The 18,945-nt window shown below is 43.2% G+C and overlaps 1 protein-coding gene across 4 annotated transcripts in view; it reads right to left on the bottom strand.

The window, feature by feature from the left end:
* The window catches only part of LARS2 (leucyl-tRNA synthetase 2, mitochondrial), a 170,197-nt gene that overhangs the window by 36,130 nt on the left and 115,122 nt on the right, over positions 1–18,945 (bottom strand). For all 4 annotated transcript variants that reach the window (XM_005546878.5, XM_005546879.5, XM_005546877.5 and 1 more), the window contains 3 exons: positions 5,117–5,217; positions 2,078–2,260; positions 289–458 (listed from right to left, as the gene is read on the bottom strand). In XM_005546878.5, the coding sequence (XP_005546935.3) occupies positions 289–458; positions 2,078–2,260; positions 5,117–5,217 (454 nt within the window). The remainder of the gene's footprint in view (positions 1–288; positions 459–2,077; positions 2,261–5,116; positions 5,218–18,945) is intronic.

The following is an 18,945-nucleotide window of genomic DNA, read 5'->3' as shown; positions in this document are numbered from 1 at the left end:
ATGGAAAGTGGCAGCTTCCTGAGACCCAGCATGGACAAATGTGAGACATCATCAGACAGCCATTTCCTGAGGGCCTCTCTTTGCATTAGAATGTATGCACTGGTAATTCACCTTGGTAAACTACCCAAAACAGCAGGGCCAATCACTCAAAGCAAGGACCACCATCGCCAGAAAGGAAGACCCACAGCGGCCCACCCCATGGCAGGGAGGGCCACAAAGACCACAGGCAAAGGTTCCCAAAGAGTGCTTGGTTACAGAGTTAACCCCTGGAACTGGGGAGTTTCTGACCTGAGAGATGATGGAGTTCTTGTACTCCCAGAGCTTCCTGGCCTCGGCTTTCTCCTTGTCACTCAGCAGCTGAGGCTGGGGAGCCTTCCCAGAAGCCCTGGCCTCAATAAACCTAGTTGTCAAGGCCCACAGTCGTTGTTGCCATCTCAGCACCCCAGGAAGAGCATCAGCTGAATTCAGCATCAGTAAATGAGAAAGAGAGAGTGCACAACATAAGGGTGATGGACTTGGTATAACTAAGCGGAGAAAAGCACCTGTGAATTGATGTGACACCTCACTGCACCCTAATGGATTCCTCTGAGGGCAGGCTGAAGGATCCTCCCTGGCTTTCAGTGTCTGAGAATTCAGACCAGGACCAATTCTATCTCATTTTAGCACCCAGATTCAGGGGACTAGATGGCAGGGCCACTCAAAGTGCCAGCCACCAACGGTCATGAGCTCAGAAGCTTGGTCAAGATGAGCCCTGGTGCCCTGCCACCTTGATTAAGCAAGCTTGCTGGGACAAAAATGCCATGGAGCTAACATGGTGCTTGGGAGACAGCGCTGACTCCTGCTGGTGCGAGCTCTTATTCTGTGGATAGCATGACTGTGCTTGCAGCCACGCTGCTATAGAGTGTGAAGTGCGTTGACACAATCCCTGTCCTTGCAGGTATGTGTGTTTTCCGTATTTTACACAAGCTCATCCAATCCAGCTGCTGATCTGATCTTCTGGTAAAGCTGAATTGGCTTTACCTGGTGGCCCTGGGTTACACCAGTAGCCAAATTAGGGTCAGTCCAGGTCCCTGTACTCTCTGGCCACTAGGCTAGGCATCCTCAAGCCTGAATGCACAGCAGAACCTTCTGGGAGGCTTCTTAGAAAGATTCCTGGAGCCTGTCCCCTGGGTTAGGGGTGGGAGCCAGAACCTCCACCTGTCTGTGCTTTGCAAGCCCCCCAGTGATTCTGAGGCAGCCAGTTCCAGGACTGGCATCTGTGACCACTGTTGCAGACCACACTTCCCACTAGCCACAGTACATCAAAATAAACTGGTTTCTCAAATGACATGCATACTTCACACAAGGCTCAGGATTTCAGGCATCTGACTTCCTCTTCCCACAACAACACTTAGGGCAGATCACATGAAGTAAAAATGAATGACTGTTGGACGGGTTTATTCTAGAATAGCCAGATACTCAAGATTATTTTACTTCATGTCATTTTAGGGCTAAACAACTCTGGAGAGGCAAATCTCCCCTAAGCGGGGAGATGGAGGGTGCTGTGGGTGACTGAGAGGCCATAGGTGACACCAGGCCCAGGCCTCTCCAGGGGCTTTCTGGATTGGTGAGGGAGAATGACACTGTTCTAGAAAAAAACCTTCCAGGGTACATCAAGTAAGAGGGAACTGGCCTCTTGGGACTATAGCAGGCCTAGGAGTAGCTCAGAAGTCAGTCTGTCTCTAAGGAAACCACTCTCAAAGCGTGGTCCTTGTAGAGGGTGCACCAGAATCACTGCTGAGCTTATTCAAAGGCCACCTGCTGAGCCCCATTCTGGAGGCTGTGTCAGCAGGCATGGGCGGAGCACTGGAGTCTGCATCTGCAACATGTTTTCCACATGATTCTGAGGCTCGCTTACTTTTGTCAACACCCGTCTAAGAGTGGTGCAGGATGCTGGTCAAGCTGCTACTTGCTCTATGGAACTGATTCCTAGAATTCTCTACTACTGTCTTCAGCAAAGATATTTCCTTCCTCAAATTCCTTCAAAGTCCAGGGCAGATCACAAAGGAAGCAGGTCAGGAAGAGGAAGGTGACTTACTTTTCATATCCCACAAGATATCCTTCTCAGGAGGGGCGGCAAAAAGGATATAGAGCCGAATCGTGTCGATCCCATACTGCTCCACAACTTCTTCTGGGTCCACTCCGTTGTGTTTGGACTTACTCATCTTCTCCCATGTCACCTCTAACTTCTCTTTCGTTTTTGCATGAACAGGAACGGAACCTAGATGCCAAAACAATCCATAGGTATGGTATGTGTGATTCTGAATTGCTTCTACAGAAATAGCGTCAATAAGAAAAAACTGGGTGAGCGATGGAAAGTGTCCATTTGAAGAATCACACTAATTCACTTAACAAGCCGCTTTCTCTCCCTCTGTATTGTTATAAAAATATTTTTATTTTTAAATGAATGAGGCCCACCTTCCTCTCACAAACCTTCATGAATAAACAGTACAGTTATAATGGCCTGTACCAGCTTTTTCTGTAAAACAATTTCCCCCTTTACAAGTAAATTATTTATACACAAAAAAGGAAAGTAAAAAGTAATTTTGAAAAATTTATACACGTTGCTGTTTTCTTGATGGATCAAGGGTCTCTCATGCAAGTTGGCAGCCTGACCTGTCCCATGCATGCTGCAGTCACCAAAACATGATCTGGTACTCTCAGGGCATATGGAATTTACTTACCGGGCTCATGGTAAATGTGGTGGTCCCTTTGTGGTGCCAGCCACCCATACCCTGTTCTTTGGAACTGTCTCCTCCCCTACTCACATACCACTGGTCTAGATGGTGCTGATGGAAGAGGTCTTAAATGGCCACATTTGGATGATGTGACCTTGTTGCCAAGCCCTACCGGAGAGGACCAGTAAGGGCACCTGGCAAGGCTAAGCCTCTATCTCATGAATTGGAGCTAAGAGACACAGAAACTCTATTTCCATGTTGCTGAGCACTGGAACCATCCGGTCCTAAGGAGATGGGGCAAGATTTGCCACTGCATCTACCCAGGGTCACTTGTTAAATTGAAACTGCAGAGAGCAGAATCCAAGTCTAGCAGATGAAAGAGAACAGGGCAGAAGAATGGAGAGTAGCAGGAAGAACTAGGAACTAGAGAGCTGAGAAAGAGAAAAGGAAAAAGGAGTGGCTGGTGACTTCCTATGGGCAGTAGGGCCTAGCTCTATTTCCTGCAACTGGGTTTGGGTGGATTTCTTTTCCTCCCAGCCAAATAATCTCTGACTCCAACAGCAACCAACCTAACAGGGGACCAATGTACAGACCTAAAAGCCAACTCCATGCTTCATGAGAGTTACATCCATGAAGGAGACAGAAACCTGCCCTTGCTGATCAAAGTATTCTCACCTAGTAGGCAAGACTACGTGTGAAGAGAAAAGATGTTCACAATACTGCCTGACCCCATGACAGCAGAGAAGAGGAGACTGAAGTCCTAGAGGTTTATCCAGGCTATGGTGAGACTCAGGGAACCACTGGCCCCCTCTATTCTGACCCAGGCTGTGTCTAGACGTTAAAACACTGGTGTGCAAATTAGGAAAAATGTATCTTTCTGGGCAGAGAAGTTGACCAGTTAGAAAAAGTCACCCTCTTTTGGCAGATGTGGCCCTGAAATGTATGACTTGACAAATGACTGCATTTCAGGCCCTACTGAAATCAGAGCCTTGGCTTGGTTTTTTTGTGTAGTGCACAAACTGCACAGCTATACATGGGCAGCCTTGCCCCTTACAAAGAACACTTCACTAATTGTGAAGCTGAATTCTATGTGCACCTGAATTTAGCTCTTTCCCTCTGTCATCCATGCTGGAGAAACACTGCCAGTTCTGCTTCTCCAGCTTCTTTTTCTCCTACGGACCATTACAAACCTTGATATATTTTGCTTTGATGACGTAACTGCATCGACTGCTTCCCTAAACCCTGTCTCTAATGTTTGCCTGGAGAGGCTGCCTCCCATTTACAGGGTTGTTGTGTGACCTAATCTCATCCATTCTGTACTGGTTTTTCTAAATGTAATAGTCACAGTGCTGGGGGTTTCTCACAGCTGTCCCTATACATACCGCATATTTCCACCCGTTTTTTTTCTCTCTCTCTCTCTCTTTTTCTGAGACAGAGTCTTGCTCTGTTGCCCAGGCTGGAGTGCAGTGGCATGATCGTGGCTCACTGCAACCTCTACCTCCTGGGTTCAAGCGATTCTCCTGCCTCAGTCTCCTGAGTAGCTCCGATTACAGGCGCATGCCACCATGCCTGGCTAATTTTTGTATTTTTAGTAGAGATGGGGTTTCACCAAGTTGGCCAGGATGGTCTTGAACTCCTGACCTCAGGTGATCCGCCTGCCTTGGCCTCCCAAAGTGCTGGGATTACAGGCATGAGCTACCGCGCCTCGCCCCTACCTGTTTTCTAACATGTCACATATTCCACATGTGTGCTGGGTGCATGTGATGCATCCTCACCATGGAACCTGAAGATCTGGTGATCCTCAGGGTGAAAATGAAGGGTGAAGTGTAAAGGATAAAGGGTGAAAATGCAGAGTGGAGGGAAAAGGCTTAGGACAGCTGGGACAGGAGGGAAGTTCGGGGAGTCACGGGGAGGTGTTTTACTGGGAAATGCTAAGAGGGGGCTGCTCTGGGGTGCTACGAGTAAACAGAGTGCTGCCCCCTAAGGTTCTGAAATATGCCACTAGACCATGTGGGGAGAAACACTGGGAGTACCCCAGTTCTAGAAGAATGTGTCTTGGGCCTGGGGGTTCTGTCCCTGAGGTGGGCTTTCAAAGATGGTCTGGGATAGGAGGTGATACCCCAATTGACTCTGTTACATACAAATGAAAACCCTGCCAGAAGCTGAGGTGGCACTTGGGCTCAAGGGGGCTGGGGCAGAGGAGCAGACGGCCAATCCAGGACCAGGCTTCAGGGGGCGCAGGCCAAGAGGGAGCTGAGGCTTAGAGACCACACGGCCAGCAGGTCTCTCTCCCGCATCCTGCCCCACTCTAGAGGCAGATGCCTGCTTGCTCAGTAGCTCTCAGGCCTGGCCTTGGCTCTCTGGGAGTACCTGGATGGGACCGGACAGGCCATTCTTACCTGTGAGATCCACTTCCTCTCCCTGTAGATACTGTCCAGATGGTAGGCGGAATGTCTGCCCCTTGATAAGGCCTTGGGCCAGCAGCTTATGAAAAGGCTCCCTGAGGAAAGATAACAGGAAAAGGAAACAGGAGGAGTGGTACATGAAGCATTGAGAAAACAGCAACACAGACCTTACCTCAGATGGGCAGAAGTAGCTGCGCCTCATAAAAGCAGGTGAGCTGACCGAGGCCACTTATAAACCCAGCTTAAATAAATGGCTCTTTAGAAATAAGCGATAAGAAAATAAATTCAGGCCGCGTGTGGTGGCTCACACCTGTAATTCCAGCACTTTGGGAGGCTGAGGCGGGCGGATCACCTGAGATCAGGAGTTTGAGATGGCCTGGCTAACATGGTGAAACTCCGAATCTACTAAAAACAACAAAAAAAATTAGCTGGGCATGTTGGTGGGTGCCTGTAATCCCAGCTACTTGGGAGGTTGAGGCATGAGAATCGCTTGAACCAGGGAGGTAGAGGTTGTAGTGAGCTGAGACGTGCCACTGCACTCCAGTCTGGATGACAAGAATGAAACTCTGTCTCAAAAAAAAAAAAAAAAAAAGAAAAAGTCAGAAAGTCAAATTTGTAGGTATTACCTACAGGTCTATTTTATATTATGGTGAAGTGGAAAGAGCCCTAGGCCTCAGATTTGGCAGCCCTGGATTCAAAGTCTCAGTTCTGCTTCTCAGCGAATTTTGTGAGCCAAGGCAAGTCACTTACTTGTGCTGAGTATCAGTTTGCTTACCTATATAATGGGGGTTAAAAAAAACCTGCCTTGGCTAGGTGCGGTGGCTCATGCCTATAGTCTCAGCCCTTTGGGAGGCCAAGGTGGGCAGATCACGAGATCAGGAGTTTGAGACCAGCCTGGCCAACATAGTGAAAGCCCTCTCTATTACTCAGGAGGCTGAGGTAGGAGAATAGCATGAACCTGGGAGGCAGAGGTTGCAGTGAACCGAGATTGTGCTATTGAACTCCAGCCCGGGCCACAGTGCGAGACTCTGTCTCAAAAAAACAAAACAAAACAAAACAAAAACCTGCCTCAAAGTGTAGTCGGGAAGATTAAATAAAATGACTTCATAAAAGTACTTGTAAATTTTTCTTTTTTTTTTTGAAATGGAGTCTTACTCTGTTGCCCAGGCTGGAGTGCAATGGCGCAATCTCGGCTCACTGCAACCTCCGCCTCCCAGATGCAAGCGATTCTCCTGCCTTAGCTTCCTGAGTAGCTGGGATTACAGATGCCCACCACTACGTCCAGCTAATTTTTGTATTTTTTAGAGACAGGGTTTCACCAAGTTGGCCAGGATGGTCTCAAACTCCTGACCTCAGGTGATCCGCCTGCCTCAGCCTCCCAAAGTACCGGGATTACAGGTGTGAGCCACCCCGCCTGGCCTAAAAAAAGTTTTAAACCATACAAGTCATACATGAATATAAACCTTCTGTTCAAATCCAAACACCACCACTCCTTTCTAGGCCTATGTCCTTTCAGGAGGCAGTTGTTATTAATAGTTTGGTAAATATCCCTAGTAAAGTCTGGAGACATTTTTCAATACCTTTGTATACATAAATGTATACCTACCCACATACGGGTTTTATAGATTTTTTGGGATTTATATAAGTGGGATTATACCTTCTGTATACTTTATGGTATTTCACTTAATGATATGAGTGGATTTCTCCATAGCAGTTCATATAGATCTATCTCATTTTTAAAAAAGTTACCTAGTGTTCTGAAAAATGAATTGATTATAACTTATTTATAGTGCCTGTTTTTAAAAAGCAGTTTTAGTTATATCCTTACTGGGTAAATAGTTACATATAAACTTTTTCTCATAAGAGGACAAAAACAGGTTGACCTTCATACTGAAATTATTGCAAATTTGCAGTTGTTTGTTCTTAAGAATCTGCCTGATTCAATTTTGAGGCATTTCAGCAAGACATATTCCAAACTCAAAGAATGATTCATGGAGACATCTGCTGATAACACACATTATTTCACATTCAGGGCACCAGGTAGGAGCAGTCATTTCCTGGAGATCCAGTGATATTCTCCTCAAACATCACCAGTACATGGCTTTGGTTGCTCAAGATAAATTTTTAAAGGTGTTTTTAGGACAAAAATTAGGAGGGAATGATCTGGATTCAAAGATAAAGACAGGTAGGATAATCAAAATCAGCAGCATTGGCCAGGTGCAGTGGCTCATGCTTATAATCCTAGCACTTTGGGAAGCTGAGGCGGGCGGATTGCCTGAGCTCAGGATTTCGAGTCTGGCCTGGGCAACACAGTGAAACCCTGTCTCTACTGAAATACAAAGAGCTGGCCAGGTGTGGTGGCTCCCACCTGTAGTCCCAGCTGCTCTGGAGGCTGAGGCAGGAGAGTTGCTTGAGTCTGGGAGGCGGAGGTTGCAGTGAGCCAAGGTTGCACCACTGCACTCCAGCCTGGGCGACAGAGCGAGACTCCATCTCAAAACAAAACAAAACAAACAAAAAAATCAGCATTAAGCCTCAAGAAGGGGCTGGGAATCCATTGGGAATCCAAGGAATCCTGTTCTCTGGTCTTGCATTTTATCAAGTGGCACAACACTGCCACCTTTTGAGAACAGACAGAATTGCAACCTGCGAAAATCTGACTAAAACCAGCTGCAGCTTCTCCTGCCTCCTCTATTATAACTTTTTTTTTAAGGTAAACTGTTAAAGTATAGCATACATACTGAAAAGTGTGAGTCCTAGGGGTATAATGATGAATCTTCACAACATAAAACACACTTGTGTAATTGGCATTCAGCACAATTAGCAGAATGTGAAATCAACCTTCCGCCGCCCACTTCCAGGCACTGTCTCCTCACTATGGGCCCCTATAGCCTGACTGCGAACACTATCGCTTCATTTGCCTGTTTCTAACCCACCTGTAACCATTTCTGAGTGAGTGCTCTCAGGGGATGTCCACAGGTGAGGCCCAGAATTGGCAGGCAGGCCCTCAGCAGTACACCCACACCAAGGCCTGCTGGTTACATGAATACATCCTAACGTCTGAAAGCTCCCAACAATGCAACTTGCTAGTCGAAGCTCTTCTGGACTGTCTGTCTTCTCCGAGGGTTGCAGTGCAGCAGGGGCCATCTCAGATGGATCATCTAGAGCAGGGATGGCAAAACCTAGTCAACTAACCCCAGTGCCCTCGCCTACAACCACCCAGACGCCATTCATCGACAGCAGCACTGCTGGTGCTCAGAATGAGTCTCAGAATTCTTCTTTGTGCCATATAATCAGAAAGCACAGAGTTATTATGTGAAATGTATTGCTTATTTCTTCAGTGAGTATTTCTTGAGTGCCTGCTATGCGCCTGGCACTAAGCTAGGCACTGGGGATATAATCTGGGCAAAGCAATCCCTGCCCGTGGGGAGCCAGCCTGTTGACGATCACTGAACCAAACCAATGCCTGACAACTCTCAGCTGTGAGGGAGGAAAAGCATGTAGTCATATTTGAAGAGCTCCTCCTCCCAATCAAGTCCAGATTCCTCCATGCAGCCATCCAGGACTTCTCCCCATCCCCTGCCACTCCCTCTGCTCTTTCCAATGTTGCCCACACCTGCTTCCATGTCTTTACTCACGCCATTTCCCAAACTGTTATCAAAACTCTAGTCCTCCTTCCTGGCTCAACTCAAATGCCATCTCCACTAAGAAGGTATCTCCTGGTCAGAGTTAGAATGAGTTGCTTTTTCCTTCCTGACGCATCCTGTGTAGGGCCTGTATTGTATCTAGCAGCTATTACATTTTATTGTGTATTCAGATAAGCTGCTTACCTTTCTCCTGTGAGGAGGAGGATTTTTTTTTTTTTTTTTTTGGAGACATGGTCTTGTTCTGTCACCTAGGCTGGGGTGCACTGCAGCCTCAGTCTCCTGGGCTCAAGTGATATTCCCACCTCAGCCCCCGCAAGCAGCTGGGACCACAGGTGCGCACTACCATACCCAGCTAATTTTTTGTATTTTTGGTAGACATGAGGTCTCACTATGTTGCCCAGGCTGGTCTTGAACTCCTGAGCTCATGCAATCCTCCTACCTTGGCGTCCCAAAATGCTGGGATTACAGGCATGAGCCACTGCTCCTGGCCTTGAAAATCCTTGAAGGCCACTCTCAGTCTCCAGTTCCTAATAGATGCTCAGTAATGTTAATTGCCTTGGACTCAATCAGGCTTGTTTCAGTGAATGAATAAACCTACCAGCAGGAGGGGTGGGGGATAATGTGGGTGGGACAAAGTGGAGGCAAGAGAGGAGGGAAGAAAGAAATGAATGAAGGGGGGCACTGGATGCTATACTTTCCAGCTAGTGCCACCACCTTTTTGCAGGGAGGGGTGCATTGAAAGATCCCAAGCAGCCGAAGCAAGAGAATGAGAGCAGGGGAACGCCCTGATGAGTGCTCACATGGAATGTCCCAGTGGGGAAAGGGGCGCTTCCCAGCTCCCAGAAGCCTGCTCATTCCCAAGTGTTTTCCCTCCACTCTTCCAGGGAGGTAGGGAATGGGCCACAGGGCTTTGGGAATCTGGTCTTCACTCTCTTGGCTGAAGCTGGCCATGTCTACTCTCGTGGGTAGTTTAGCTCTGAATGAGTCACACTTGTTTATTCATTCAACATGTATTTACATGACAATTGGGTACACAGCACACTGGGCAATTAATTGGAGAGCTTACAATAAGAACAGGCAGCCCAAGACATGCTCATAAATAACCATCAACACTACAAGAAAGACATACCAAATGTGATATGGAGGTGCAAGGTGCACAGGAATGAAGGACAAAGGATGTTAAGGGCCCTATTGGACTTGGAACCCAAGCCTGCTGAAGCACAGATCACATCACATTGCCAAGTTCATTATTCAGATTCACAACTGGGGTAATGTGTTTCCCTTTTGTTCACTCATTCATTCACTCAGCAGATGGTACTTGGGAACAGACTTGTGTATGCAGCTGAGTTATTCATTCATCATACTGACTGTGCACAGCAGGGGCCTTTATACGTGAGTGGAAAATCTGCAACTCTAAACCACTAACAAACCCTTCTGACTCAGGACCATCAAATGCGGGACTATTACGCAGGGCCTCTGCCTTGAAGAAGGCCCTGGATTTATCTGAGTCAGCTTTCTTCCTACTCCTTTGGTACATCCCTGGAGGTAGATCATGCTTGCTTGCACTGAAGCACAGCTATATGTAAGCACAGTGATGAAAACTGGGGAGAGATCTTCACAATTTATTCATTAGTTTAGACTGCCCTAATTCAGAAATTGCAACAACTGATAGCTGCTGGGCATTGAAGGCCACATTTGTCCCACTTGGAAGAAGGAAAGATGGGAGGGAGGGAGGGAGGGAGGGAGGGAAGAGAAGGGAGAGAGGGAAGGTAGGGAGGGAGGAGAGGGAGAGAGGGAGGTAAGGAGTTGCTAATTATTAGGATAAACAAGGAAATTCAGAACATTGGCCATTTTAAGTGCTCTTTAAAAAATCACTACATACAAAGAATGTGCTAATTACAATATGAGCAAAGAATATCAGGGCATATCAGAGCCCCACCTACTTGTTGCAGATGACATTTCCCTACTCATGAAGCCCCAGATAGCCTGCTGCCCGCTCCCCTGACCTGGTGGGAGAGTGGCCCGCCAGGCTGCAGATCTTTGAAGGCCATGGATCTCTGAAAATGGTCTCCAAATTGGACTTTTCATTAAATCAGACTACGTTTACCTTCCTCTTCTTCCTTGTTCTGTGCCCAGGGCTATCATGTCACATAATTAGCTTAGTTTCCAAGTATTAGCCATGGCTCATTCTTAAAATACCACCATTCCCATATCCTAGCACAGAAGGAGGTGCTACTAATACAGCAGGACCCAAGTAAAGCTTCTCTTCCCTTCCTGTTTCTTTTCCCAGTAGCCCCGTTTCTGGCATGATCAGAGAAACAGAGAAGAAAGCTCTGTGGATGGGGGCTTGCTGTGCTCTCCACGGTCAGCAGGCAGCCTGCCCTCCACATGGGAGCTACCTGAGCAGCTGCTTGCTTTCTGTTGATTCCAAACTGAAGGGAGAAATTCAGTTTGGGGAATTTAGTGTCTAAGTTGTATTACAGAGCTACAACCAAAAGTGACAAGATTCCATGTTTACAGCAGTCTCCCACAAAGGAAGAGAAAAGGCTTCCTGACCTCATTCAGTGAAGATGGGCCACGACGTGTTCCCACGCTCTAATGTGCCCCCTCTCTTTCAACCTGATGCTAACCACCAGAAGGAGGGAAGCTGAAAGCTGATCCTACCCCACAATCCCAAGCACAGCAGGAGGCTCAGCACATTTTCCTTCTTCAGAATATATACCATATTGTAAATGATAAAGTTACATAATCATTATAAAAAATCTGGAAAAAATCAGAAGTACATTGGGCTCACCACCCAGAGATAGCTAGTGTTAACATGTTGGCATGAGTTTTTCTAGTCTTTTCTCTTGCTATGAGTATGTGTATATATGTGCATGTATATATAAAGACAAAGATAACCAAGCTGTATCTTGCTTTTTCTATTTCTCATTACTTCAGATGAATTTCTCCATGTTATTAAACATTCTTTGTAATTTAATTGAAAATGTTGTATAAGTGTGCTCCATGTAGATGGATTATACTTTATTTACCCTGTCTCAGCATTTTGGGGCATTTAGATTGTATCCAAATTTTTAGCTACTTGAAATAACACTTACATGAACATCTTGGTGCATAAGTTTGCATTTCTGATTATTTCCTTAGGATAGATTTTTAGCAGTGCAATTAGTGCATCCAAAAATGAATATTTTTAAGGCTCTCACTATGTATTGCCAAACTGCTTTTCAGAAAGATTGTTCCAAGCTACTTCCTGCAATATATGAGAGTGCTGCTCTTATGCTGGCTTCCTTACTACATGGAAGATGGCATCTCACTGCTGAATAATTTATATTTGCCAGTGAGGGAATTTTTTTTTTTTAAATCATAGAAATGGGGTCTTGCTGTGTTTGTTGCCCAGGCTGGTCTTGAACTCCTGCACTCAAATGATCTTCCTGTCTTGGCATCCCAAAGTGTTGGGATTACAGGTGTGAGCCATCGTGCTGGGCCAGAAACATTTTATAGTGTAAGATGTTTATTGGTTATTTTGTAGTGTGATAAAATGTTTATTAATCATTTGGATATCTTCTTTTTTGGGCTTCCTGCTTACATTAATTCCTGGTTAATCATTAACTTGGTATTTCAGACCACACAACTAAGGCACCTGCTGTCCTGTGTGGTGGCACACTCAACTTGGAGGCCAGCCTCTTATGTATGATAAGGAGACTTTAAGTTCGAACTGCAAGCCTTAACATGCAGGTGATGAAAAAAAAAGTCCACGACTCTTAGAAAACAGGAAAGATAATTAGATATACATAAACCTTTGCTGTCTGTATTTGAAGAAATTAGAATAAGAGTGAAAAGGGTGCTCAGAGATAACTGAGTTCCTAACATATGAGACCACTGAGACCCAAAGGAGTTCAGCTTCTTGTCCACACAGCTAATCAGGGGCATCACTGAACACAGACAGAGGTCTTTGGATTCCTGTTCCAGAGCTGCTACTTGAGACAAGGGCTGAGGGTCTCAGAAATGTTAAACTAAAATGCAATAGCTGTACTATCATCTCAAATAACCTCCTGAAATGACAATGTTATTCAAAAGGAATACAGAAATAGACTAGGAAATTCCAATTTATGCAGATTTCAGAAACACATATGTGGTTGACAGGTCTTAATTTTTCCTCCCAGCCCAGCTTGATAAAGTTGTTTGGAGGCTCTCAAAAATTCTGATTGTAGAATTCCAAATTACTCATCGCAGAAAGTGGGTGACTTTCATTTCATGTGTGGTTGACTGGTTTCCCAAAACACCTTTAAGAAAGAGGTAATGCACCGGGAGAGTTTTCAGAGGCTGTTGCTGCCCTGATGTGCTCCAGCAAGAGTAATGCTGACAGCAGCACTGAGAAACAGTTAAGATGACTTTCTGTACCTTCTGCAAAGGTCAGCCTTCTCAGTACTTAAAATAAGTCTCTTTTGGAGGAGGAAAGCATGGAATGGAATCTTGAACAGAATTTAAAAACAGATTCAAAAAAACAAAACTCCATAGGTCTATTTCAATTTACACCATATAGTTAGTTCCTTATTGTTGATGGTAAAGCAAAATCGAGGTGTTACCTGGAGGCTCTGCAAATTGGCAATGCATTTGAGTAAAAACAAAGTCATACTTGAAACTGCACTTTAAAATTATATCACAATGCTGCAAACCTTTTTTCCTGCTTGAATATAGTCTTAAACCGCTGTAAAGAAATCACAAAAATAGCCAGACCCTGTCCTACACCTTAGGATACTTGGCCACTGAATAATTTACTGATTGAGTACTTCTATAAAAAATCGTTCAGAAACTGGCAGAAATATGCTCTACTGTTAAGGGGCTAGAAATCACTTACATATAGTCTTTGTTTCCAGACCTACATAAGAAGGAGTTACTCCCCCCAACTTTTTTTTTTGGAGACAGTGTCTTATTTGTTGTTTGGGCTGGAATGCAGTGGCAATCATGGCTCACTGCAGCCTCGAACTCCTGGACTCAGGTAATTCTGCTGCCTCAGACTCCCAAGTAGCTGGGACTAAAAGTGTGCACCACCACACCTGGCTCATTAAATTTATTTATTTATTTTATTTTATTTTTTACAGATGGAGTCTTACTATGTTGCCTACGCTGGTCTCAAACTCCTGGCCGAAGGTGATCCTTCCGCCTTGGTCTTCCAAAGTGGTGGGATTACAAGTGTGAACCACCACGCCTGGCCTGAGATGTTTCTCAAGTTGTATTTGGTCTTTAAACTTAAGTTCTAATCAATGCTCCCTAGCCCATGGAGGACATTTCCTTTGTGTTTTGTTTTGTTTTGTTTTGTTTTAGAAACAGGGTATTGCTATGTTGCCCGGGCTGGAATTAAGCTTCTGGGCTCAAGTGATCCTCCCGCCTCAGCCTCAATCTCAGCTTCTGGAGTAGCTAAGAACATAGGTGTGCACAACTGCACACACTGGAGAACATTTCCTTTGAAGAACATAAACTTTTATCTGTTTCAAGCGATTAAACTCAATTTCTTTTCTTTTTTTAAAATTTTTAGACAGAGTCTTGCTCTGTTGCCCAAGCTGGAGTGCAATGGCACGATCTTGGCTCACTGCAGCCTCTGCCTCCCAGGTTCAAGCAATTCTTGTGCCTCAGCCTCCCTAGTAGCTGGGGCTACACGCACATGCCACCATGCTCAGATAATTTTTGTGTTTTTAGTAGAAATGGGGTTTCACCACATTGGCCAGGCTGGTCTCTAACTCCTGACCTCAAGCGATCCACCCACCTTGGCCTCCCAAAGTGCTGGGATTACAGGCATAAGTTACCACATTCAACCTAAACTCAAGTTCCAGAAAGAAAGAAGAAAGAAAGAAAGAAAAAAGAAAGAAAGAGAGAAAGAGAGAGAGAGAGAGAGAGAGAGAAAGAGAAAGAAAGAAAGAAAAAAGAGAGAGAGAGAGAAAGAAAGAAAAGAAAGAAAGAAAGAAAGAAAGAAAGAAAGAAAGAAAGAAAGAAAGAAAGAAAGAAAGAAAGAAAGAAAGAAAGAAAGAAAGGATTTCACTAAAAATGTGTAATATCCATGAGACCATGACAGTAACAGGACACAATTCCCATTGTCAATGACAATCTTTATCTAGTTAGGTAAATTAGTTTCCAGACATAAGAAATGCAAGGCAGAATTGGTAAATTCTAGAACCTAAAGTACAAACATTTTAACAAATTTATTTACATGAGGAGTAATGCTGTTAATGTTTTTAGTGTCCTTCTGATGCAGACCAGTTTATTTTTATACATGAAGGTCTCTGGAACTGATGAGAATAAATTTATTTTAAGCTTTTAATTTAGACCCTAAATTAGTTTTCTGTACAGTAGACTTCTTTTAATCCATGCATGCTTGTGCAGAGTCAGCCATCTGGTCCGAGGGTTAGGTGAAGGGAAGGAGCTTTCAATGTGCTTCATTTTAATGAAAATGGGTTTCTGTCTGCATTACAGAAGTTTTAAAAGTAATATTTTTCTGTCTATCAAAATTTTACAGACACATATTTTTTGACCCAGAATTCCCCAGTGTTAGGACTTGAGCCTACAGAGATGCTCCCAATTATTTGCTAAGCATATCAATAAAGAGGGTCACTGGACTTTAAAAAAAAAATAGTAATTGGAAGAATAGGTGACCGCTTACATAAATTATGGTATGTCTAAATGAGGGAATACTAAGCCTACATTAAAAAGAATGTGATATTTGTTTGTGCTGATATGGAAAGACCACCAAGCTATATTATTAAGTCAAAGAAGCAAAGGATATGTATGCAATATAAGCAACATTTAAAATGAGTATATCAATAAAAACACATGTGGGGATAGGCAAAATATTTTCCTGGAAGAAATAAAAAGAAACCTAAAAGTTGAGGAAAGGGCTAAAGAGTGGCGTGCAGGGAGGGAGACAACAATGTTCACTTTCTGTGTAGTTACAAAATGGTTTAGACATGTATTACTTTTTTTTTTTAATTGTCAACATAGGTTATCTGGATAGGGAAATAATCAGATATTTCCCCTTTCTTCTCTGTAATTAAAAAATATTCTAAAGAATGTTGTAGTAAACAAACAGAAAAACAACATAACAACAACTGAAAAAAAAAAAATCCAGCAATTATGCTTCTGGTAATACAGCAGACAAGAGAGCCTGAATTATTGTCCTGATGCAAAACAAGTGAAAAAGTTAGTTGGAATGTAAAATACATTGAGCTGGCAAAACAAAACCAAACCCAACTTAGGAAAACACAGTTCCTGAAGCCAGCGTCTACCCTGGGCATATCTATAGAACCCCTGTGATCATAAATGTTTGTGCATGGCATGGTACACAAAAGATGGGACACAAAACCTAAAGCCTAAGCAACTTTGGGAGTCTAGAAGATCTCAAGACAGGAATCATCAATGAACTAGAAATCATCAATGAACTAGAAATAAACCTGTGGTTAGAAGACACAAACAAGGAAACTTGCCTATCTTGACCATGGTAATGTGCAGGAGGAAAGAAAAGTATTTCTCCTGAGAATCTGTAGACAGAAGTTGACCCTCATGTGGGTTTGGGACTGTATTCATATTACCTATATGGTCCTAAAAACCTCAAGCAGAAAATTCAATTTAAAGTGGTCTTGGATTGGTAGCATCTCCAGGCAACAGGGAGACGCTAACACAAAATCACCTCTAGCAGAGAGGTTCCAAAGAGTTCCTATTAAAAAAAAAAAAAAGGTTCAAGAAATATAAGGTCAGTTAAAACACCCCTTGCACCCCATCCCCCAAAGAACTAGGCATCATGAGTGAGAAGAGCAGAAACAACAAATGACTAAACAGACCCATAATGACATTAAAGAATTATCAGACAATATAATAGTATGTTTAATCTATTTTAGAAAATAAAGACTTAAAAGATAGCAAGAAAATACTATAAAAATAAAGGAAAATTTGAAAACCTAGAACTTCTAGAAATGAAGAATAATTAAAATAAAAAACTCAAAGAATGGGTTAATCAGCAGATGGAGACAGAGAGACAATTAGAAACTGGAAGATAGCTATAAAGAAACTGGCCGGGCACAGTGGCTCATGCCTGTAATCCCAGCACTTTGGGAGGCCAAGGCAGGTGGATCACTTGAGGTTAGGAGTTCGAGACCAGCCTGACCAACACTGTGAAACCCCATCTCTACTAAAAATACAAAAATGAGCCGGGCGTGCTTGTGGGCGCCTGTAGTCCCAGAATAATGATCCTATCAACAGGCCCTGGAATATATGACAACTTGGTTTATGATGGAGAGGGCACTACAGATCAATGGGGAAAAGGATGAACTATTCCATTAAGAGTACTGACACACCGAAAGCAATAGCCATAAAGGAAAGATTATTAATTTTTACTACATTAAATTAAGAGTTTCTGTTCATCAAAAGATGCCATAAAAACAAGACAAGCCAAGAACTAGAAAAAACTACCTGTAATACATATAGCTGAAAAACGATTAGTATCAAGAATATTTAAAGAACCCTTTACAAATCAATAAAAGAGAAATGATCTAGAAAAAATAAAAGCATAGGATACAAACAGGGATTTGATCACAGAGATTCATAAACCTATGAAATATGATAAACTTTATTAAGAAATCAACTAGTCAACAATAACTTAATTAAACATATAAAAATAACTAAAAGAGTAAAACTGGATTTTGTAACACAAAGGATAAATGCTTCGAGGGATGGATACCCAATTTTCCATGATGTGATTACTATAAATTACATGCCTGTACCAAAATATCTCATGTACCCCATAAGTATACACCTACTATGTACCTGCAAAAATCAAAAATTAAAAAATTAAAAAAAAATCGATGTCTTGAAATTCAAATTTAACTCACAACGTGACGCATTATATACCCACTGGTTTGGTGAAATTTAAAAGTTGGATAGTACAAAATGTTGATGATGATGTAGAGAGATTGGAACCCTCATTTCCACTAGTGGGAGCATAGGCTTAGGTAATCACTACGGAAAATAGTTTGGTGTTTCTCAAGACAGTTGAACATGTGCATATCCTACAATCGAGGAATTCTACTCTTAGGTACGCATTTTAAAGAAATGGTGACTATGTGCAGATGACATGATTGTATATTTAGAAAACCCCATTGTCTCAGCCCAAAATCTCCTTAAGCTGATAAGCAACTTCAGCAAAGTCTCAGGATACAAAATTAATGTGCAAAAATCACAAGCATTCTTATACACCAGTAACAGACAAACAGAGAGCCAAATCAGGAATGAACTTCCATTCACAATTGCTTCAAAGAGAATCAAATACCTAGGAATCCAACTTACAAGGGATTTAAAGGACCTCTTCAAGGAGAACTACAAACCACTGCTCAGTGAAATAAAAGAGGACACAAACAAATGGAAGAACATACCATGCTCATGGATAGGAAGAATCAATATCGTGAAAATGGCCATACTGCCCAAGGTAATTTATAGATTCAATGCCATCCCCATCAAGCTACCAATGAGTTTCTTCATAGAACTGGAAAAAACTGCTTTAAAGTTCATATGGAACCAAAAAAGAGCCCGCATCTCCAAGAAAATCCTAAGTCAAAAGAACAAAGCTGGAGGCATCACGCTACCTGACTTCAAACTATACTACAAGGCTACAGTAACCAAAACAGCATGGTACTGGTACCAAAACAGAGATATAGACCAATGGAACAGAACAGAGTCCTCAAAAATAATACCACACATCTACAGCCATCTGATCTTTGACAAACCTGAGAGAAACAAGAAATGGGGAAAGGATTCCCTATTTAATAAATGGTGCTGGGAAAATTGGCTAGCCATAAGTAGAAAGCTGAAACTGGATCCTTTCCTTACTCCTTATACGAAAATTAATTCAAGATGGATTAGAGACTTAAATGTTAGACCTAATACCATAAAAATCCTAGAGGAAAACCTAGGTAGTACCATTCAGGACATAGGCATGGGCAAAGACTTCATGTCTAAAACACCAAAAGCAACGGCAGCAAAAGCCAAAATTGACAAATGGGATCTCATTAAATTAAAGAGCTTCTGCACAGCAAAAGAAACTACCATCAGAGTGAACAGGCAACCTACAGAATGGGAGAAAATTTTTGCAATCTACTCATCTGACAAAGGGCTAATATCCAGAACCTACAAAGAACT

Source organism: Macaca fascicularis, chromosome 2 (assembly GCF_037993035.2).
Source record: "Macaca fascicularis isolate 582-1 chromosome 2, T2T-MFA8v1.1".
In the NCBI taxonomy this organism is placed as follows: domain Eukaryota; kingdom Metazoa; phylum Chordata; class Mammalia; order Primates; family Cercopithecidae; genus Macaca; species Macaca fascicularis.
This window is presented reverse-complemented; position numbering and strand designations above follow the sequence as displayed.